The sequence below is a fragment of the Mus pahari genome, chromosome 15 (assembly GCF_900095145.1).
Source record: "Mus pahari chromosome 15, PAHARI_EIJ_v1.1, whole genome shotgun sequence".
NCBI lineage: Eukaryota > Metazoa > Chordata > Mammalia > Rodentia > Muridae > Mus > Mus pahari.
In genome coordinates this window covers 60,676,481-60,699,409 of record NC_034604.1, presented here as the reverse complement: position 1 = coordinate 60,699,409, position 22,929 = coordinate 60,676,481, and the positions used below count along the sequence as shown (strand labels likewise).

At 44.6% G+C, this 22,929-nt stretch overlaps 1 protein-coding gene across 1 annotated transcript in view; it reads right to left on the bottom strand.

The window, feature by feature from the left end:
- Gnal (G protein subunit alpha L) overlaps positions 1-18,848 on the bottom strand; it is a 139,043-nt gene extending 120,195 nt beyond the window's left edge. Inside the window, exon 1 of the mRNA XM_021214247.1 lies at positions 18,273-18,848. Within this exon, the coding sequence (XP_021069906.1) occupies positions 18,273-18,618 (346 nt within the window). The 5' untranslated portion in view covers positions 18,619-18,848. The remainder of the gene's footprint in view (positions 1-18,272) is intronic.
- Between the last annotated feature and the right edge of the window lie 4,081 nt (positions 18,849-22,929).

Genomic DNA, 22,929 nt, shown 5'->3' with positions numbered 1-22,929 from the left:
AGCTCCTTTCTCTGTGATAACTCCAGCTGTGTCAAGTTGACACAAAACTAATCAGTACATCTATAGTATATAGTATAGTAGTTTCCTCCATTAGCAAGGTCTATTTCTATCTACTCAGGTAGCCATAGTTAACTGAGATCTGAAAATATTCAATGAGGAATTCCAGAAATAAACAATACATAATTTAAAAACAGCTTTTATTACACTATATTATTATAATAGTTCTAGGTATTAATCTAAGTATATAAATTAATATAACTTACTGTACTTAGTGTATAAACTTTGTCATAGCTATGTATGCATGAAGCAAAACACAGTGTCTAGAGCATGGCTCAATCTTTTGGGCATTGAGGAAACATCTTGGAATTCAATCCTCTGGGATCGAGAGAACTGTATGCCATGGCTGGCTACTTCATTTGTCTCCTGCTGGAGGCCACAAGCCCACGAGGACAAGTCTGTAAGTAGAGTCTCAGAACCTGGTTCATGTGACTACTGAATCCCAATAATGACTAGTCAACAGTGAGTAGGTCAGAGCACAGCTCAGTATCTGTGTCAATGCACGTATTGTGCCACACATTCAATGGCTGATTGATTTGTGACAGCCACTCAGTCTTTAGGGCTATGCTGGTTTTGGCTGTATCCCAGGTTTCCTTCTTGGGGTTAAGTGTAAGCTTGTGGTTTGTCTCCTCTTGCCTCTGAGGGGTAGGGGAGAGTAAGCTCTGCTTACTGCTTCTGTTCTGTGGAACCAGGTCAGGCCTGGGTGCGCTGCTCTGTCCTGCTGTTCTGTTTCACGCCTGTGCCGGTGAGAAGCACACTTACACATTTATACAGGTCATTACTTCCAGGGAATTCTCTTTCCAGGAGAGGAAGAACAGCGGCGTCTTGGTAAATGTGAGCCTCAGGGCTCAGACTCTGACCTGTTCTTTGCTTGCTGCCTTTCTGTGGAGACTCCAGAACATACTGTTTCCAGAGGGGCCTATAAAATGCATCTTCTTCAACAGTCAGGTTTCCACACTTTGAATCATCAACTGTCCATCTTTCTTAGAATGACTCCCTTGCAGCTGCCAACACAAGAGTTCGTTAGAGCTCTTTTGTTGTATACTGTGGTAATATCTTATGTGCTGCTGACCAGGGAAGAGTAGCTATTACCTATACCCCCAGACTAGCTAGCCATGCCCCCAACCCATGTCAAAGGTCTCAAAGGCAAATAATAGCTCCTGAACCCCTCAGTGAATTTCTTTCCTTTTGAGAAACATCATGATTTAATAGATAAAATGCTATGGATACTCAGTACCCATAGAAATGAGAAAACTAGTAAGAGGCTGTGCTGACTAACTTTACCATACCTTTGCCAACTTCATTGTACCTGGAGTCAATCAAAATACGTGTTATTGGGCACTTCTGTGAGGGAGTTTCTTGATCGGATTACTTGAAGTGGAAAGACACACCCTAAGTGTAGGAAGCACCTTTTGATGGTCACACAGATCAAAGGATGTAAAAAAGGGGAACTTTGCATTCTGTCCGCTTGCTCTCACTCCTGCCAGTAAGTCCATCCTTCCTGTTGCTATGGAATCCCCTGATGGACGTTAGTCGTTAGGACCAGGTCTTCAGAATTCCAACACAGCCTGAAGACCAGCAGCTCTCCAGAAATCCTCTAGGCCTTCAGCACCGGATTGGGACTGCAGAGTAGGTACCAGATTCTCAGCCTCGCCAGCGTGAGACAGTCACTGTGGTAGGTAGCAGATTCTCAGCCTCTCCAGGGTGAGACAGTCATTACTGTGGGGGCTACCTAGACCATATCATGTAAGCCAATCTAACAGAATATAACACACATGCATGCATGCGAACACACACATTCCTTTAGTTCTGTTCCTCTAGAGAATCCTGACTAATTTAGGGGCAATAGGGAGATTTTGAAGGAATCGGGGATAGAACTCAGGTGATGAAGGAAAAAGGGGAAATGACAGATTAAGATGGATAAATGGGTTGGGGGGCGTGAAGGCCGAGTAGTGGAGGAGGTATGGGGAGGGATAACACTAAGGACTTTGAAAACACTGCTACTGTAGACAGTTCCTAAAATACATACACATAGGAGTTTAAATGGAGTTACCCTATAACTGAGACAATGCCTCTCCCAGATAGCATATGCTATTAAGGAAAAAGCCAAGTGTGAGGTATGATGGCCTGTTTCTGAGTTGTTGGTCAGTGGTGTCCCATCACCCTCCACAGATACTGTAGTCTGTTGCTATTGCCTTGGTTACCCTCCAGAACTTTTTGGTAAGATCCTATTGCTGAAGGCACTGCATACTTAAGTCATAGGACATGGTGAAATCAAGTTAAACAACCTAGAAGGTTCATCTGTAATGGATTGCTTTCATAGCGCTTGAATGTTTTATGCATACTGCTGGGGAGAAAAGTCATCATTAATCTTATGTAGCTGTGAATCCTGTTAACTACAATAATGACTAACCTGCTAAGAGATGACACTGGTGAAATCATGACATGAGTGTTATGTAACCATTCACCGTCTGATTGTATTTAAAGGCAACTCCACACGACAGAATTCATTTCTGGCACTGATACTGGGGACAAAACCCATGGTTGACTAGGTCATAAACCATCAGAGAGAACCTAATACTGTTATTCTGCCAAATGGACATAATGATAAACTATCTCCTGAGTTACCTTTGTAACCATAGACTAGTTCACCTCTCAGCCCACACTAGAGAAGCTCCTTTTTGTCGTGGATGGCAATTAATATAGAGACCCACACGTGAAAGACAAACATCTCTTTTCTTTATATCTATTCTTGGATGACGATCTCCAATTGCTCATGATGCTGTGGTTTATATAAAAAATGTTCCTAACATTGGCTTGTGCAACAGTCTGATATATGACAAACATGCAATCCCCAGTTAATGTCACGGCATGCTCATGCTGTCCTGGCCTTCATAGGTCACTGGGTGGCATTAGGTGAGCATGAGCACTGGGTCTAGGAGCCACGGGCACTTGAGGGTTCTTCCAGTGGCTGTGTGTGGAGGGGGAGGGAGAGGAATGACATGAACTTTTGAAACCAGCCTGTTTGACCCTAATGACACATCTCCTCTAATATGACCACACCTCCTAGTCCTTCCTAAACAGTTCCACCAAGTGGAGACTGGGTATTCAATATAGGGAGACATTCTCATTCAAACCACACGGTCACTTGCTCTCTGCATTTGGACTAGTTGTGCTTTCTATAATTGCCTGTCTGTTGCAAAGGGACTTCTCTGATGAAGGCTGATACCTATACTTATGTGTGGTTGTGAGGATATTTAGAACGTGTAAGTGTGTTCTGTGAAGTGCCTGTGGGGGCAGAAGAAGTCACAGGATCCCCTTGGGCTGGAGTCACACGTGGCTGTTAGGCGCTGGAACCCAAACCTGGGTTCTGTGCGAGAGTAGTCAGGGCTCCTAACCACTGAGCCACCTCTCCAGCCCAGGAAAGAACTTTAAATGATGATTTTCTTATTCATAAGCCACGACTTTGAACAGCAGGACACTGTGTCTCTGGGCTTGGTTTAAATGAGCTTACCTGGCCTCTTTGAGAGGATAAATTTGTGCTTGTGGCTCTCAAGACGGGCTGTTTGGAGTAACTTGTACCTCCCTGTCCTGACCATGTTTCTTCTTCCTTCTCACTAACTCCTTTGCTCTTGATCCCAATCCAAGGACACACCCCAGAGCGGATTGTTTGTTTGTTTGTTTGTTTATTTTTGCCAGATTTAAGCTTTTAGAGGCATTCTGGCCCACAGCAAAGCTGAGCAGAAGGCACAGAGATTCTCCATCTGTCCCTTGCCCTCCGTGTCCCACATGGCCTCCCTTGTCATCATTCCCCGGAGAGATGCATCTGGCACCACGGATGAAGCAGCCGGACACATCACTCTCATTGGGTCTGCAATCGGAGTGAACCATTTTTTCGGGCGTTAGGTGGTCCGCTTCCCTACCGTAAAGATGCCTGGCTCCTCCTAGCCCTGCCAAGGACACCTGAGACAGCAGGCCCCGAAACACACAGGGTCACTGCCCTGTGGGTAGGATCTCATGCTCACGTTTTTTTTTTTTTTTTTTTCCCAGAGGAAACAGTTGACTGCAGTTAGCGGCCACCCTTTGCCCTCCAGATGCTGTCAGTACCTTTAGCACTGTGTGCTCCAGACCCTGCTAGTGCTGTGAAGTAAGAAACCGTCCCTTGTGGGTTCTTTTATTTTTCTTTAAAAAAAAAAGTAAAAGATTAACGTATTATTCATTTTAAGTGTTGGAGTGTTTCATTTACACACACACACACACACATATCTATATATATCTATATATCTATATCTATATATCTATATCTATATATCTATATCTATCTGTATCTATCTATCTATCTATCTATCTATCTATCTATCTATCTATCTATCTATCTCATGTTCATGCCCAGAGGCCATGGAGGTCAGTTGAGGGTGTCAGATCCCTGAAATGGAGCCATATGTGACTGAGAACCTGGGCGCTGGATCTTCTGCAAAAGTGTTCTTTTGGGGGAGGGTGGAAGGGGAGAGGAGAGTAAAATGTATTTATTACTTATTTTCATAGAAAAAAAGTATGTAATACACTGGAGATACAAAATTAGAAACACTGTTTTTAAATTTGACCCTAGATGTCATTATTCAGTAAGTCATTCACTTTTCCACTGGGGTGGGAGGAGGTAGGGCGGGTGGAGGTAGGGGGCGGGGTAAACTGTTAGGTATCTGTTCCATTTCTTGTTTTTTTAAAACTTTTTATTAGCTCTTTGTAAATTTTACATCATGTACCACTCACTTTCCCAACCCCTCATACCAGCCCTCTGCCCTTGCAACCTTTCCTCCCCAAAAGAAAAAAAAATCTCGCCGTGGAAGCTGTAGTGCGTCACAATGTGTCCAATAGTTTACCTTTAGTCCACACATCTTAGAGCCAGGGCTCTTAGCCACCCAGCCAGCTCCCCAGCGCCAACCCCTCCCCCATTTTCATTTAATTCTGCTGTTGAACTTTGGGTCTAGGATCACCACCACCTCTCCCTCCGTGGTCAGTGCTGGGCACTGAGAGAGGGCATCGGCATGTCAGTGCTAGGCCAGAGCTCTGCTGCAGAGCTACTTACACTACAAGCTCCCATGGTGGGCATCTCCTGACGACCATTTCCAGTGTCGCCATCTGCTGTCGGGCCTCAGTACTCAGGCCTTGTCTTTGAAGACATACGTGATTTTTTTTTTTTTTTTTTTTTTTTTTAAAACATTTTACAAATGGAGTTGGTCAGCGTGTTCTTCTTCTCTTGCTCGCTCCTAAATCAGCTTTGCTCTAAATCGCAGATCTGTCAGACGGTTCCAGCAGGGGAGTCGCCTGCAGTAGGGGAATGGAAGCTTGGGTCCACACAGCTTACTGCTCTCTCTGTAGCTGGGAAACCATTGTTTGAACAGAGACAGGCGGGCTCCTGCGTCTACTAGTGCAGAGATGGTGAATACTCCCAACCTTTGGTCCTTTGGTCATTCGTACTTCTTCCAAACTGCCTTCTTCGCGGTGCATCATGGGACAAGTGATACTGAACTTTCTGGTCTCCTTTGGGGTTAATGTTTCCATATCCCTTCTAGCTGTTTACCAACCCCGGGAACCCGCAAGCCCCATAGTCTTCTTTTCCATCTCACTATCCTTGACTTTGCTCAATTGCTGAGTAGTGTTCTTCTTCCTCAAATTCCTTTTTTTTTTTTAAACCTTCCAGAGAGGCGGTTCCCCATTCTCCTATCACCAGCATAGTGGCTAGTCTTTCCTCTCATGTTTGGAGTACGTTCTTGGTCAGCGACCTTCCAGGGTTGTACAGCAGTACAGATAGCTGGGATTGGCGACTTGCTCTGTTACATGGCGGCTGCATAAACAAGGGGACCACAGGGAGATATTCTAGGATGTGTGACGTTGCTCACCCAAGTTCAAGATCAAAGGTTCAATCACCATGCTAAACGAAATGAAACCAGATCAAACCGGAGCAGATACACACTGTCTTGGTTAGGGCTTCTATTGGTGTGTTAAAATACCATGACCACAAGTCAAGAGTTTATTTTACCGTATAACTTGTAGTCCCTTTTCCAGGGAAATTAGAGCAGGAACCTGGAGGCAGGAACTGATGTAGAGGCCATGGAGAATCACTACTTACTGGCTTGATCCTTATGGCTTTCTCAGACTTTTTTTTTTCTCTTTTCTTTCTTAAGTCAGGGTTTCTCTGTTCTGTGTAGCCCTGGTTGTCCTGGAACACACTTTGTAGACCAGGCTGGCCCTGAACTCAGAGATCCACCTGTTTCTGTCTTCAGAGTGCTGGGATTAAAGGTGTGCTGCACCACTGCCTGACCAGCCTGCTTTCTTATACAGCCCAGGACCACATGCCCAGGAGTAGCACTGTCCACAGTGTGCTGGGCATGTGGTCCCACATTGACCATCAGTCAAGAAGATGCCCTACAGACTAGCCAATCCTATGGAGGCATTTTTAAATGAAGATTTCTTCTTCCCAGGTGGTTGTGGCTTATGTTGTCATAAAACTAGCCATAAAAATGGACTCCTGTGTTTGCTAGGCACCATCATAGCCTCACAGAGACAGCTATATCAGGGTCCTGTCAGCAAAATCTTGCTGGCATATGCAATAGTGTCTGGGTTTGGCAGCTGTTTATGGGATGGATTCCTGGGTGGGGCAGTCTCTGGATGGTCCTTCCTTCTGTCTTAGCTCCAAACTTTGTCTCTGTAACTCCCTCCTGGGTATTTTGTTCCCCGTTCCAAGGAGAAATTAAGTATCCACATTTTGGTCTTCCTTCTTCTTGAGTTTCATGTGTTTTGCAAATTGTATCTTGGGTATTCTAAGTTTCTGGGCTAATATCCACTTATCAGTGAGTGCATTTCATGTGAGTTCTTTTGTGATTGGGTTACCTCACTCAGGATGATATCCTCCAGATCTATCCATTTGCCTAAGAGTTTCATAAATTTATTGTTTTTAATAGCTGAGTAGTACTCCATTGTGTAAATGTACCACATTTTCTGTATCCGGAGCTGAAGGAGTCTGCAACCATATAGGAGGAACAACAATATGAACTAACCAGTACCCCCAGAGCTCATGTCTCTAGCTGCATATGTAGCAGAAGATGGCCTAGTTGGCCATCATTGGGAGGAGAGGCCCTTGGTCTTGCGAAGATTATATGCCTCAGTATAGGGGAAGGCCAGGGCCAGGAAGCGGAAGTGGGTGGGTTGGGGAGCAAGGTGGGGGGAGGGTATAGGGGACTTTCAGGATAGCATTTGAAATGTAAATGAAGAAAATATCTAATAGAAAATAAAAATAAAAAAGGAAAAAAATGAACTCCTTCTCAGCTTGACACACAACACATCACTTATTAAGCCACAACATTTGTGCTGTCCCCAAGATGTCATGTTAATATGACAATATAAAACATTATTATTTAAATAAGAATCCCACTGTTTTTAAACATTCCAACACTTTAGAAGTTCAGTCTCTTTAAAATAATCCAAATTGCAAAGTTTCTATAAAATTCCATCCTTTTAACACTTCAAAGACTCTCAAGTATGGACGCCTGTTAAATATTAAACAGGTAAGTGTGTTCTCACGCCAAGATGGAAGAACCAGGGCACAGCTATAGTCAAGCTAAACCAGACCCAAGTTCAAAAGTAGAAAAAGTTCAGAGTTTGAGGCTGGGACTCACTCACAATCCCCTGGGCTCGAAACTCATTTTTTTTTGGCTCTGCCACCCACAGCACACACAACTTGTCTCATTGGCTCAGGCTGGCTCCTTTCCACATCTGTGGCTGTCCTCTCCAAAATGCTGGGGTCTCTGCAACTGGGCTGTACCTTTACCAATACCCTCTCCTAGGCTGTCTCTAGGGGCTCTGGTCCCATCATATGGTGCCAAGCCTCGGGGTCTCTTCATGATCCCTTCAAAAGATGGAATTCTACTGCAGCTGAGGATGCGCCTTCACCCATGGCCTCTCCCAGCCTCTTTTCAGGGATGCCAGGCAAGTCACATTGTATGAAGCCCCAGTGGCTCACCATGACCTCTTCATGCTTTCTAAACCAGCCCTGCCTGGAAAACTCTTATGTATTACCAAGTTCAGCTGTCTGCACACAGTACAGCCTTGGTGGCTCCCCCTCTGGAACACAGCTTCTGTGTACTGACCTTGGGTGAAGGAAACACTTCCCAGAAGATTTTGCCTCAATGATGTTGATGTCTTCGTAATTACAGCTGATTCTTAGGCTCACTTGATCAGTCTCAGTGAAGAAATCCACTTTAGTGAAGAAAATGTTTCACTTTAGCGGTTCTGGTCTCTTGTTAATTACAGCCACCAAAACCACAGATTCTTAATACCAAGTGGCAAATGGCTTGGATCATCATGAAAGGACTCTCAAACTTCTCTCTGAAGCTTCACACTCCATATCTCCTTTGACTGCATTTTGATCGATTCTCATTTTTTGTTTTTTTGTTTTTGTTTGTTTTTTGTTTGTTTGTTTTTTTGGAAGCTCCCGGAGAATAACCCACTGAGTTGTGAGCACTTAATGGTTTTCCCAGCTTACAGTTCCAAGCTCCTTCTGCAATCCTCCCCCAAACACACAGTCAGGTCTGTTACAGCAATACTACATGACCTGGCTCCAATGTCTGTCTTAGAGTTTTTATCGCTGGTTATAGAACACTGTGGCCAAAAGCAGCTTGTGGGGAAAAGGATCTCATCTTACAATTTATAATCCATCATCTTGGGAAGTCAGAGCAGGAACCTGGAAGCAGGAGCTGATGCAGAGGCCATGGAGGAGCGCTACTTATTGGCTTGATCCTCATAGCTTGCTCAGCCTGCTTTCTTATAGGACCCAGGACTACCTACCCAGGGGTAGCACTTCCCACGGTGGGCTGAGCCCTCCCATATCAACCATCAATCAAGAAAAGACCCCACAGACTTATCTACAGGCCAATCCTATTGAGCCATTTTCTTGAGTAAGATTCCACCTTCCCAGATGATCCTAGCTTGTGTCAAGTTGGCATAAAAACTAGCCAGCACAAACATACAAATCAAAAATAGACTTGGAAAAAAAAAGTGACTAATTTAACAGGGTGGTGAAAAATTCCTGTGGGACTTCACCCTGTGCTTCTAAAGGAGCTAAAGATGTGAGTTAAAGTCACACCAGTATTCTGGTTAAAAACAAACAAAAAACAGTACTGACTGTCTCCAAATCGATTGCTCTTCATGAAAGAGGTATGGTTGAAATATGTATGTATATCTGTCTGACTTATCTATCTATCTATCCATCCATCCACCCATCCATCTATTACTTTTCTCCTTCCATTCTCTCTGTCTCTGTCTCTGTTTCTCTGTCTCTGTCTCTCTCTGTCTCTCTTTGAGACAAAGTCTTGCTACTTGGTTCTGGCTGGCCTGCCATTCACTTTATTGCCCAGGCTGGCCTCAAATTCATGGTATTCAAAGGTTGGTATTATGTGTGCACAGCTCTGAGTTTGTACCTTAAGCTTCATGTGTGGAGCTTAATTGAAAATTGGAGGTATTAAGAGAGTAGACTTAATCCAAATCTGGTGTCTAGAGGTGGTTTCTATAGGAGCTGTTCAAAATCTAGATGAAATCATTAGGATGGATTTCCATAGCTGAATAACCAAGAGCTTTATAAGAAGACAGAGAGAGAGAGACTGGGACATCTGCTCTGCTCTCCTCTCTTCTTTTCTCTCCTTTTTTCCTCTTCTTTCTCCTCCCCCCTCTTGAATGTCAAGACAGAACCACCTTGAGATGGTTACCAAGAGGCTAACTAGTGGACAACCACCACTTGCAAGCCCTTCCATATTGATCTTCAGAAGTATAAGCCATAGTAAACCTCTCATTGTTATATAAAGTTACTTGGCCTCGTGTTTCATTATAGTTGCAAAATGGATTGATACACCTCGTCAAGCCAATTATGCTTTTAATTAGTATAGATCCAGGCTTGCCATCAACGGGCCTTCTTAGTATGGCCTGGGGGAAACCAGAGGCAAGAACGAGCTGACCATGGATTGGTCATGTAGTCGGTGGTTCACAAAACTATGATCTAATGATGCTAATGAAGAAATAGCTTTGCTGGATGTGGTAGCGCATGCCTTTGATCTGAGCACTTGGGAGGTAGCAGCAGGTGGATCTCTGAGTTGGGGGACAGACAGAGCTGCACAATAGATCCTGACTTAAAAAAATTAGTCTTCAGAGGAAAACTGGTATCTTATTCTAGGAATTCATAACACCTGGCTATTGTGGGAACCAGGGTAGGTCCTCACAAGGCATCAAGGAAATGAAGCTGCTTCTTGTAAGACAGGGTACAAACTCTCTGCTTTGATTTCTTGTTAGGATACAATTTTGCATTTATAATTCAATATATAATTCATATTGAATTATAACCCTCAATGTTATCTTTGCCATAGAGCCTAAGGGAGTATAGTGTTATAAGGCAAGATTCTAACCTAATAGAGCTCATAAGAGGAGGCACAGCAGGGAGCCCCTCACCTGCACACAGAGAAAAGATTTTAATAGCAAATGTGAAAGAGGCTGACTACAAGATCAGGAATCCACCCCAGAAAACAGACTTGTTAGCACCTCCATCACAGACTTCCTGCTTACAAAACAGAGTTATCTCAGATCCCTCCCTACTGCCTGTGTTCCGAATCTAGTCACTGACTGTCGGGAGCCATAATGGGACAGACTAATAACTAGCAGATGATCATCCTGAAGTGGCCTGCCTCGGATTATCATATAATCTGTGACAGGTGAGCCCTCATTAAGCAAGGTTGTGAGGGACTCATTTTAGGAAAGATTCCTGCTATTAATATGCTTTTCCTGTTATTATTAAACATATATAACAATCACTGAGTAGAAGCCCACCCCTTTGGAGCAGATCTCTGCAGATCCACGAAGATGTACTATGTGGTAGTGATGCTATATAGACAAATAGATGACTTAATGGTGATCCTATAAGAATTCCTAAAATTATATCTGTGATTATTAAGCTTTTTAGTAGTGGGACTGATATTAGGTCCTTTTCTGATAGTCAAAGCTGCAATTAGAACTCTGCCAGTCTCTCAAGTGTCACCAGTTAATTGCTCTTAGATGGTAACCAGACTTTCTCCTACTCAGAGCACATTCGAAGAGGTTGTAAAATAGTTAACCAAAGGTCATAAAAAGGGAACTAATGATTTATTATAGGTTCTAGGACAGAAGGTAAAATATTGACTAGGTTTATCTATACCAAACTTCACTTATAACTTAGTTATGGTTTTAGACCTTCTGTGAACCTGTGGAGCTGAGATAAGTGATGGATGTTTAGCTAGATAATCACTCCTAATGGATATGCATGTAAACATTCTCTGTTGTAAACTTCTATTTCAATTTACGATTTTATTTTCTGTGTGAACTTTTGATGAACGTTTCCACATGAGATCATGTATTCTGAGTGATGTTTAAGGGCTGAGGACAGAGAAGAGTCAGGACTGAGGGACTGGGGTGAGAGGAAAAGAGGTGAGAGAACAACTGAGGGACTGGGGTGAGAGGAAAAGAGGTGAGCAGAACTGAGCTGAGAGAGGATCTGAGCTGAGGAGAAGTTTTCAGACAGAAAGCTTTTTAGATCAGAAGGAGAATGCAGCACGGAGTAACTTAGAAATGATAGGTAACATAAAATACTAAGAGAGCAATGTGCAGGATGCAGAGGGAAAGAGGAAAAAGAAGATGCTGCAGAGAGCAGAAGGAGCAGGCAGGCTTCTCCTTACCACGGGACAGAACAGATCCCATGGTAAGGACAAGGCAGGCTTAGTCTTATTAAAAGAAACAAAGCTTTTTTTCTTACAAACATGGGTTTAATTAATTTAACATTAAAAAGGTAGAAGCCTTTTTCTTTCTCTATGTAATAAAGATTGGAGTGCATTTTTCATCCAGAATGAGTGAGTTCTTTCTGCACCAGTGCTTGGTCTTTTGCTCCATATGCATATGTAAATATGGATGTGTGTATAAGTATGCAATTGTGAGACTGTATACATGTGTGTGTGTAAGTATGTAGTTGTGAGAATGCATGCAAGCTGGACCCAACTGGGTTTGAATGAAAATGAGTAAATGAGCATGAATGAAGCTGAATATGAATGTGACATTAGGCATATTTGCTTATGTAAAAGTTTTTCCTTCTTCGAGTGTTATTCTCTTCGCCTGGTTCAATAGAAGCTTATTGCTCCAAGCTTCCCCCTAGCCTGACAAGCAAGAGGCATCTGGACAATAGGGAAAAGGCTCCAGGGATTAATCCTTTACTTAATCTCCTGCTGTTTTAGGATGAGGTGCTAAGTGACAGAGACTGTAGTTTCTGACCTCAGCAGATCACAGAAGACAGGCCAGCTACAATAGCATAGTAACTTAGACTTAGATAAGTAAACTTTTTTTTTTTATTATTCGGCAACCTTAAATTTCTTGTAAGACAAAGTCTTACCCTCCACCCACTCTCTTCCTCCTCCACTGCCTCAAGAAGAACTGACAAGAAAGAAGAAACACCCCACACTGGGGCTGGCCCCGGGCAACTGACCCCTTCCCCAAGGTCACACCTCCCAATTCTTACCATGTTGGTCAAATTTGACTCCATCCCATTCCCATCCCATCCACGAATATGATAATATCCTGTATTCCTGAAAGATGCACCCCCTGTCATCCATCGCGTCAAGGGTCCTCACTGTTCCAGTGAGGTTCTCAGACAATTCTCGGTGAAATAGCTTGTGTGCTTTATGCTGTGTGGACAGGGACTATATAAACATTGAGGAGTGGGGTGGGATTTAGGGGTAGTTGTTTGTGATGTTACTGGAGAACCCAAGTGATATACGGGAGAGAGTCAAGCCATCTGATCCACCTAAGGGAAGAGCTAGATTTTGGGATGACATCCTGGCCTGAGTAGTTATTGTAGGTGTGGATGAGAGCATCCTCAACATAGTGGGCCAGGACAGAGGGTCACGGAAGCAAGTGTACCGAGTGAGTCTATGAACTCTGTCCCTGTCTTAGAGTTTCATTGCTCTGAAGAAGCACCATGACCAAGGCAACTCTTATAAAGGACAACATTTAATTTAATCCAGGGCCTGGATTACAGTTTCAGAGATTCAGACCATTGTCATCATGAAAGGAAGCATGATGCCTGGATGCAGCATCCATGCAGACACGGGCTGGAGAAGCAGCTGAGAGTACTACATCTTTGTCTGAAGGCAGCCAGGAAGAATGTCTCTCTTTAGCATTGGTGGAACCTGAGCATAGGAGAAGACCTTCACAGCCCACCCATACTGTAGAGAAAATTGGCTGTGCCACCAGACAGAAAAGGTTGCGTGAGCTCAGACCCTGGGAAGCTCAGAGACTTGAGATCAGCAGGAGTAGAGCCGCTCCCTACCCATTTTTATACCTGCTCTGTAACGTGTAACCACGACCCCCCCCCCCTGAGAGGACCATCAGTCACATATTGCAACACCTGGAATCCTTCCTCACGCAAGTAGAGAGTCACTAACATCTCAAATGGAGCCAATAGGAAACCCTACCCCTAAATCCCACCCCACTCCTGAATGTTTATATAGTCCCTGTCCACATGGAAATATGAAATAGCACATGAAGTGGCACACAAGCTATTTCGCTGAGGATTGTCTGAGAGTGGCTGTCTTCACTGAGCTGTAACACATGGGGAGGAAATCTCTCTCGTAAAACAGCTGGAGGATCTTAGACCTGCCCGGTGGCTGACCAGCCAGGCTCATGCTGCCTCCGTAGCAGCTGAGAGACCTGGGGAGGGGGGACACCCTGGGCTACCTGCCTTATGCAGGCTACCCAAACCTCCTTGCTTCTCTCCTAAGATCTGTAACAGTCTTAGCATCCCCCACCAGATGGGAGCCTTATGGAAACTATTCATTGCTCATGGAGGGCAGATAACACCCCTTGGTGACACAGTTCCTCCAACAAGGCTACACCTTCTTCAATAAGGCCACACCTCCTAATAATACCACTTCCGGTGGGCTAAGCATATTCAAACCACCACTGTTCCCAATGTGGGCTCACAATTTAGGATCATTAAAGGAGCAGGCAAGCAAATCACTGGCAGACATAGGAACAACAGAAGCAGACAATCTAAGACCAAGCCTACAAGTTTGAATCATGACTTCTGGTCAAGTCCTTTCTAAATTGTAACAAATGTCAATGACATTTTGATATATAACCCAAATCTACTCAAAATATATAAAGCATATCAGCCTGATGTAACAGATTTTTAAAAAATTATTGTTGTGATTTACTTGTGTGTGTGTGTGTGTGTGTGTGTGTTTTAAAACTGGTGCTGGGAACCCAGGGCCAGTACCTGCTACCACTGAACTCATCTTAGAACCAGGTTTTCCTGTTGACAGTGTTGGGTGGAAGATACAATCTACTCCACAAAATGAGTCATTTGAGCTAAGGCCACTCACATTATACAAACTGTATGAGGTAATGTCTTTAGAGAGAATAATCAAAACTATGCTAAAGAAATTTATGTCTTAGAGCCCTCCAGAGCATTCTTCTGAGGCCATTTCCCACTTTCCTTTTATAGTTTCATCCTTCGTTATCACAAATCAAATGTTTCTTGCTTCATATATTTCTGATGATGGTGCTTCTGGGATTGACCCAAAGCCTTACATGTCCTAAGCTGTATTTCTATTATTTTTTAGGAGTTAGGTCTGACTAGTCAGCCATGTTAGTGGCTGCAGAGAGGGTTCAGTGGTTAAGAGCATTTGGTGTTCTGATAGCGGACTTGAGTTTGATTCCCAGCACCCACATGGGAGTTTGTAGCTGTCTATAATTCCAGTCCCAAGGTATTTGATACCATCTTTTTGCCTCCAAGGATATTGGATGCACATGGTGCACAGAAATACATGTAGGCAAAACTCCATGCGTACAAAAGAAAAAGGGAAACACTGCTAATCCTAACTCATGACCTTACCTTACTAACCTATTTTTGAGCCCATACTCCTCCTCCTTTTGAGCTTTTGAATATGATTCATTAAACACTGGAAGTAGGTGTGAACTTCCAGCTCTTGTTATTTCAAACATGAGGCAGCAAACAAGCTGTATCAGGCTATGAGACAATGTCTTTAAAGAGTACAGCCATTCAAAACTCATTACAAGCAGTTGAAATGTATTTTGCCTTTCAAAAATGTCTTTAGTGCTCAAGTCTGCCACTATGGCTTAAAATAGGCATGGAAGTCTAGAAATGTCATTTTGTATCCTCAGGCTCTCTTGCTTTACCACAGTCTAGAAGTTGGCTCTGGAGAGTAAAACTGATGCTTTGGGCTCTCCTCTTTTGAGCCAACTGTTTTATTCCTTGGTATACGGTAGTTAACACTTCATCTGAAGTTTGAGGCTCACTTACAGTTTTAGTTACCAAGGTTAACAGTGGTTAGGAAATGCTAAATGAAAATTTTCATAAATAAACTATTTGTAAGTTTTCAATGACCCTTGTAATTAACACAGTGAAATATTTATTTATTTATTTATTTATTTATTTATTTATTTATTTATTTATTTATTATTTAATGTATCTGAGTACACTGTAGCTGTCTTCATACACACCAGAAGAGGACATTGGATCCCATTACAGATGGTTGTTAGCCACCATGTGGTTGCTGGTATTTGAACTCAGGACCTCTGGACCATTAGTCAGTGCTCTTAACCACTGAGCCATCTCTCCAGCCCACACAATGAAATCTTGTGTTGAGCATCTCTCCACCTCCTGCCTAGGAAGTGAATTGTCCTTTGTACAGAGAAGCCACACTGTATATGCTACCTGCTTGCTGGTCACTTCGTAGTTACCTAGTTTTGATACACTTTGGTATTTTCAAGTAGCTCTAATACCAGAATGTTATTGATAGGAGGTGTGAGGATGGGCTCGGGTACTTGCTGCATTCTGTAACATGGGAAAGAATCTGCATATATATACTCTATTAATGACCTGTTTTTTTTCTAAAGACCGAAAGAGCTTGACACTTGCAGACATTAACCAGACTCAGGAGTCCAAGAAGTGCCCCATCACAGATGTTCATAAAGGTTATAATGAAAGGCAAGGGCGAAGGACAATAATGAGGGAGGCATGCTCATCACGAATACCAAGTCCTTACGACAGTATGAAGACTACATAGGAAAAACCTGTCTGTTTTCCTCTCTATAACAACTGTTGGCTGGGGTTGAAATGTGGAGACAGTTTCCTTAGGTGCAAACCCTCCAGTGACCTTTTCAGATTACCAGTCCTCTGAATGAGGTGCACTGTAAACATCCTTGTGTCTGGTTATGTTCCTCTGTGGAGGCATACAACACATATGATGCTCCAGCATTCCAGATACATAGAAACTCCTTTGTCATTCACCTTTATTTCCTTACCAAGACTGCATCACCTCACAGCACCAGAAGAAGGACCAGTAGGTATAGCGCAACAAGATTTGGAGAGAAACCATATACGTATGGCATTTATTACGTATATGTTCATAAGTATTCTATTAGTTGTTAGTCTCTGTTGTGTTAGTCTAAATAAGTTGTTCCTTTAAATCGTGCCCAATTTACATATTAAGCTCCATAGTTGGTGTGTATACATGGGCAAAGCATAGTATGTAGAGGATTCTATACATGATCTCCATTATCCATAGAGATATGGAAATGTATCTCCTGAAGAAAAGGTAGGGCTCTCATGTTTATAGTTTGTCTCTTGTTTCAAAAGAAAATTTCCTTTTGTTTTAGAATTCATACATTTCACTATGATACAATAGCTAGTTTTGTTTTTTCAATCATTCATTCTTAAAGTGGGTGAGTCCGTTTAAACTTAATATTTCTTCCTGAGATTTTAAGAGCTGTGCTCATTTGTAAACCAGTTTTTACTTCCCATGACATAGCCCCCTCCACATAGCCGATCACAGATGCTAGGCCATTCCAGCTGATAGCTCACAAAACTGGATCGGATTCTGACATCTTCATTCCCAGCCGCTCCCAACCCCCCACCTTGGAAATCTAAAAGGCAACAAGTAGAACAAAGAATTTAAGATTCAGGGCTAGTACTTGCCTGGCCTGATAACTTGAGTTCCATAAGTTGGTAGGAAAGAACAGACGCATGTAAATTGTCCTCTGACCTCCACACATACGCGCCAACACACCCAGATAAGTGTGATAAAGTTGTAAAACAAAGCAATCACTTTATGATTTAGAGGATGGAGACATGGCCTTTGACGCTCACACATGAGGAACTGCGTTTGGATCCCAGCATCAGGGAAGCCTGGCAACCTCAACGCTTGTTGGTTACAAATCTTAGTCCAGCTCAACGAGAGACTTTTTCTCAGAGGAACAAGGTGCAAAGCGACAGAGCAGGACTCACAATGTCCTCCTCTGGTCTCTGCTGTGTGCAGACATACTATGTACACAGGCACAAGGAATTTGTGACCTGACCTGTCCTCCCCCCACCCCTTTTTTTTCGAGACAGGGTTTCTCTGTGTAGCTCTGGCTGTCCTGGGTCCTGGAACTCACTTTGTAGACCAGGCTAGCCTCAAACTCAGAAATCTGCCTGCCTCTGCCTCCCAAGTGCTGGGGAATAAAGGCGTGCGCCACCACCGCCTGGCTTGTTTCCCTTTTTCATCGCACACTCGACTGTACAGAAATGCTTTCTAGTTGTTAAGAAGAGCACACTTGTGCTAAACGGATAAATATCAGAGGACCTCCTCGTTCTGAGAAGAGCAAACACCCCTAAGGTACGAATTAAAACACTAGGTGGCCAAGGGTGGCTTTCTCAGCAGCTAGCACCCTACATTCATCCCAGCTCTGTTCTCAAGACCGTGCTTTCAATAAAAGCTTTGTGGTCTACTAAAAGGCTTTCTAAGTCTCCTATCATTGGCGTTCTTAGAACAAACTAAGCTGCCCGGACTGTGGCAGGAAATGGGAGGGCTAGGATGAGGTGTCCCGGAGGAGTTCACGCTGAGGAAATCAATGGATCAGGGCGGAAATTTCCCAGAGAGGCACATTAATTAGTAATTCGTGAGCTACTGGCCCTCGGTCACAAAGCATGGAAGAGAGCGAAATCACTCAGGAGCATTCTGGCGACGAAGCCATTTAAATGTCAGGCTGAAAGTCATTCTGTCTGCAGTGTCCACGCCTGACATTCCCCGAGGCAGAGTCCCGCCCGAACCCCCTCCCCCCACCCCCAGCTCCCACCCGTGCAGACCTACCCAGCAGCAGGAGCCGGTGCGTCTGCTGCAGGTCGCGCTTCTGCTCGCGCAGCATGCGGTCGATGCCCCGGCTGACTTTCCTCGCCTCTTTAGCTCCCTCGCGCTCCTCGGCTCGTAACTGCTCCTGTCGCCGGCGGCTCTGCAGCTCGCCTGGCGGCCGCACGTTCGCGCCGATCCGGCCGCCGCCACGCCGGAGCAGGGTCCCCACCGGAGCCGGGGCTGGGATCGGGGCCGGGGCCGGGGCGGCGCTGGGTTGTGCATCTTCTGCGCACGATTCCGAGGCCGCACAGGGGGTGTCCTCTGAGCTCCCGAAGAGCAGCGGCCGCAGGCTGTAGCACAGGCCCATCGGGGCGCGAGGCGCGGGTAAATCCCCGCGGGTCAGACCGGGGCTCCCGCGGACGCGGGAGGCAGCGCTGCACTCGGACCCTGGGGCGCCGGCTGCGGGGCGTGGCTGCGGAGGGTCCCGCCGGGGGACCACGGCCCCTCACTGCCCGGAGGGGCCATTGTGCATCCTCCGAACGTCCCAGGCGCGAGCTCGCACCTGAGAGCGCCCCAAGCAGGCGGAGCTGACCAAGGGCCTTGGCCAGCCCGGCCCCCCCCGTTACCGTAAATGCCGCCTCTCAGACTGCTCCCGTTACCGTAAATACTGCCTCCTGTGGCAAGTATTGGTACCCTGGCTGCCTATCATAAGTACCGGGCAGAACTCCTTACCTTGTTGCAGGGATGGTTAGGTTACCACTAGCTAGAGCTGAGCCAGAGACTAAGCGACCTACGGTGCTGGGGCAGGATGGAGCATTGTTAAACACTGTTGAAAATGTTAGTTTCTATGAGTGAGCAAAACTCCCAAGAGTGGGTTGGTGAGACTTTTGAGCAGCAATGGATAGAGTCTATCCGACAGACCCTTCCCTTAAGCTTGGCAGCTTGGAGCTGGGAGGATATTAAACAGCACCCTGCTCTGTACACTTAAAAGCCCTGTGACACACCCCAGCTGAACGGATAACGGCAAGGCAACTTGAAGCAAAGACTCCCGATCCAGAAGGCCTTGCTTCCAGCCGTGACCATCACTGCAGACGACCCTTGCCAGCTTTGGAAGACAGTATCTTCAGCAAGATAGGCTTTGGTGACTGTTGGATAACCTGGAAGCTCTTCTCATTTAGGCAGGAGGGGAAGCAGTAAGAGGCCAGGGCCGTGGAACTGGAACGTGGAACTGTGCTGGGATCAGTGCAAATACAATTAATTCTTCACTTACATGATGCATCCTTACCATGCCCTTCTCCGGGCTATATAAATAGAGGGTTCGGCTACTTTTCACGTTGTGTTCATGCTATTGCGACATTAGGTCTAATAAAAAGGATTCCCCGAATGGTCTTTCCTTGACTGCGTGTGATCTTTATCATGGGTACATCCAACTTAGCTAGAAATAATAGTGGGAACAACCAGCTATGTCAAAGAAGACCCCTGAAGGCTCGGGAGAGCAACCACCAGCAACTCCTGAGGCCCAGTGGCAAGCGATAGGGGGAAGGGCAGTGTCAGAAGGCAGAGGTGGAAAGCCAGAGTTGGAAGGAGGAAGGCTATGAAAAGTGGAAAAAAAAAAAAATAGAGGCTCTGGGGTTACTGGAGCTGCCCGCCCTTCAGAACTGAGGGCCAGGATACTCCAGGTTTGCTTCAGAGCTTTAATTTCGTGGTCACTGTAGGATAGGAGTGGACAGTCTCAACGAGACGTTCTCCAGGGCCCTAATACTAGCTGACACTAACCGCTGCTGCCTGTGGCTGTTGTTACTCAAGGGCAGAGAGTTTCACAGGGTGCAGAGCACCAGGCTGCTGGTGGTTGGAGCCTGGAGGGGCAGCGAGCGCACCTGGAGCCAAAAGTCTCTCTGGCTTCTAAGGCCTGGAGCCATAACTCAAAACGTAGAAGACTACTAGAGGGTAAAGGGTGAATACTTCTTTTATGGGAGGGAGGAGTACTTTAAAAAAAAATTAGGGTGATGACATCATTTCCCTCTTCTCTTCCCCCCCTCCATGAATTCATGGTCTCGGTCTCTCTTGGTCTCTCTCTCTCTCTCTCTCTCTCTCTCTCTCTCTCTCTCTCTCTCTCTCGGTCTCTCTCTGTCTCTCTCTGTCGGTCTCTCTCTGTCTCTGTCTGTCTCTGTCTCTCTCTCTCTCACACACACACCCCTAGATATAACTTCCTTAGCCCTCCTGTAGCATGTTTATTAGCACCTTCTATCAAAGCTAGCCAATGGAGATGAAGCTTCCAGGCCAGTAGTGTCAGCTCAATTTCTTCACATCCTGTGACTCAAGTATATGGCGTCTTCAGCAAGAGGGTCTTACCATCGAGACTGGAGGGGCAGCCATGAGCACCAAAAATAGCTTAGGAAAGTTGGGAGTGCTTTTGGGACTTCAGGGACCAACAAGTCCAAAGGAAGTAATATAATCCTGGCATTAGGTTTTCTGTTAACCTACTAGATATATACCTGGTAACAGATTGCTAGGTCATATGGTAATTCTAATACATTAAAAAATGCTTGTATGTATGTATATATATCCATGTGCCTCCTTGCCATGGCATGCATGTTGAGAACAGAGCACAATTTTTATTTTTACTTTTTGGTTTTTTGAGACAGTTTTTTTTTTCTGTATAGCCCTGGCTGTCCTGGAACTCACTTTTTAGACCAGGCTGGCCTCGAACTCAGAAACCTGCCTGCCTCTGGGATTAAAAGTATGCGTCACCACTGCCCAGTTTAGAGCACAATTTTTGAAGCTGGTCCCCTTCTTTCACCAAAGTCATTCTGGTCAGGCCTGGCAGCAGGTGCCTTTTCTAATTGTGCCTTCTCATAGACCAAGGCATGGTAGTTTCTTTCTCTCCAGTTTTTTTTTCAGATTTATTTATGTATATGAACACACGGTAGCTGTGCAGATGGTTGTGAGCCATAATGTGGTTGTTGGGAATTAAATTCAGGACCTCAACTCGCTCTGGCCTTGCTTGCTCATGTTGGTTCCACTTGCTCTGGCCCAAAGATTTATTATTATATCTAAGTACACTGTAGCTGTCTTCAGACACATCAGAAGAGGGCATTAGGTCCCATTACAGATGGTTGTGAGCCACTATGTGGTGGCTGGGATTCGAACTCAGGACCCTTGGAAGAACATTAAGTGCTCTTAACCACTAAGCCATCTCTCTAGCCCCAATATGGTGGTTTCTAATTTTAGTGTTTTGGTTTCTTTTGAGTACCCACCATACTCTTATCTTATGTCACAAGAGCTTTGAAGGAGCATGTTAAGTAGTGCCTTCAACATAAAAGTCACCGTGAGATCATGCCTATGTTTTATTTAACCTATGTACTGTGTAAATATACATTACATCATGCCCTTAAATATGTATTATCAGTTACAAAGAATTTGAATGCAGCTAATTTAATTTCTAACTATAAAGTGACTTTCATTACTTTTCTGTTGTGGTGTACCACAGACGGGCCTCACTTGGGTCCCAGATCTGTGTGGAACTGGGTCTCTTGGTTGCAGGTGAGTGAGGATTTGGCGAATGAGTGACAGTTCACATGAGAGAGGGTGTAGAACTGAATGCATTGTCATAAAGTGAACACCAGTGTTATAAAGTACAGAGAACAAAGGGTTAGGATGTCACAGCAGGCAAAGTACATTGAAGTTACTTGACACAAAACAGAGGAATGACTTCAAAGGGACTTACAGGAGCCAGGTAATGTTTACAGTTAAGATAAAGCAGTTCTGCCTAGGGTCAGCTAAAGACAGGTAAGGATTTCACACCCTAGTCACAATTTGTGCTTCTCCTTTGAGCCTTGTGAAAGCTAGCACCAGGGGGTTCAGCACTAGCAGACCTTCTCATGAATAATGCAATACCACAACTCCCCTATTTCCTAGCCTTGGTAAATACTTGCATATGAAGGTAACCTTTTCACTGAATTCTGAGCTCCTGGCTTTAAGGAATTTTTTAGGACTTTGGAACACTTGTGGAAACTTTACCTATGTTTAAAAATTCAATCTTTAGAGGCATTAATACCAAGAGAGAGCATACACCATACTAACACGTGGATAGGGTTCCTGTATATAGATTATTGGAAATGCCAGGACTCCAGGAGGCTGAGTCTCCTTGAGACACTTTTTCCTCAGGACTCCTCCAGGTTTTTTAGACCTGATGTGAGTCACTACTAGAGTGGGTGTGGCAGTGGTGATAAAAACACCAGGACTTATAAAGGAGAAAAAGTGGGCTTACATTTCTGGAGGGCTGAAGTCTCTGGCAAAAGCAGGCAGCTGAGAGCTCACATCTCGGTCCACAGGTAGGAGGCAGAGAGAGTACCCTGGGGATGACAGGAGGCTTTGGAGTGCCCAGGCTTGCTGCCAGTGAAGTTTCAAAAGATTAACACAATCTTCAGGCTAGTTTTACTTCCTGCTTGTGGTGTGAGATGTGAGCTCTCAGCTGTTCCTGTTGCCATGCCTTTGTTCCGCCATCATGGACTCTAACCTGTTGAAACTATAAGCCCAATTAAACTCTTTTTTCTGTAAGTTGTGTTGGCCATGGTATTTTGTCACAGCAATAGAAAAATAACTAAGAGAGTTGACACCTGGTATATCAACCAGACTCCGGGGTAGAGAACACACTTTAACAGTCAGCTGACATTAA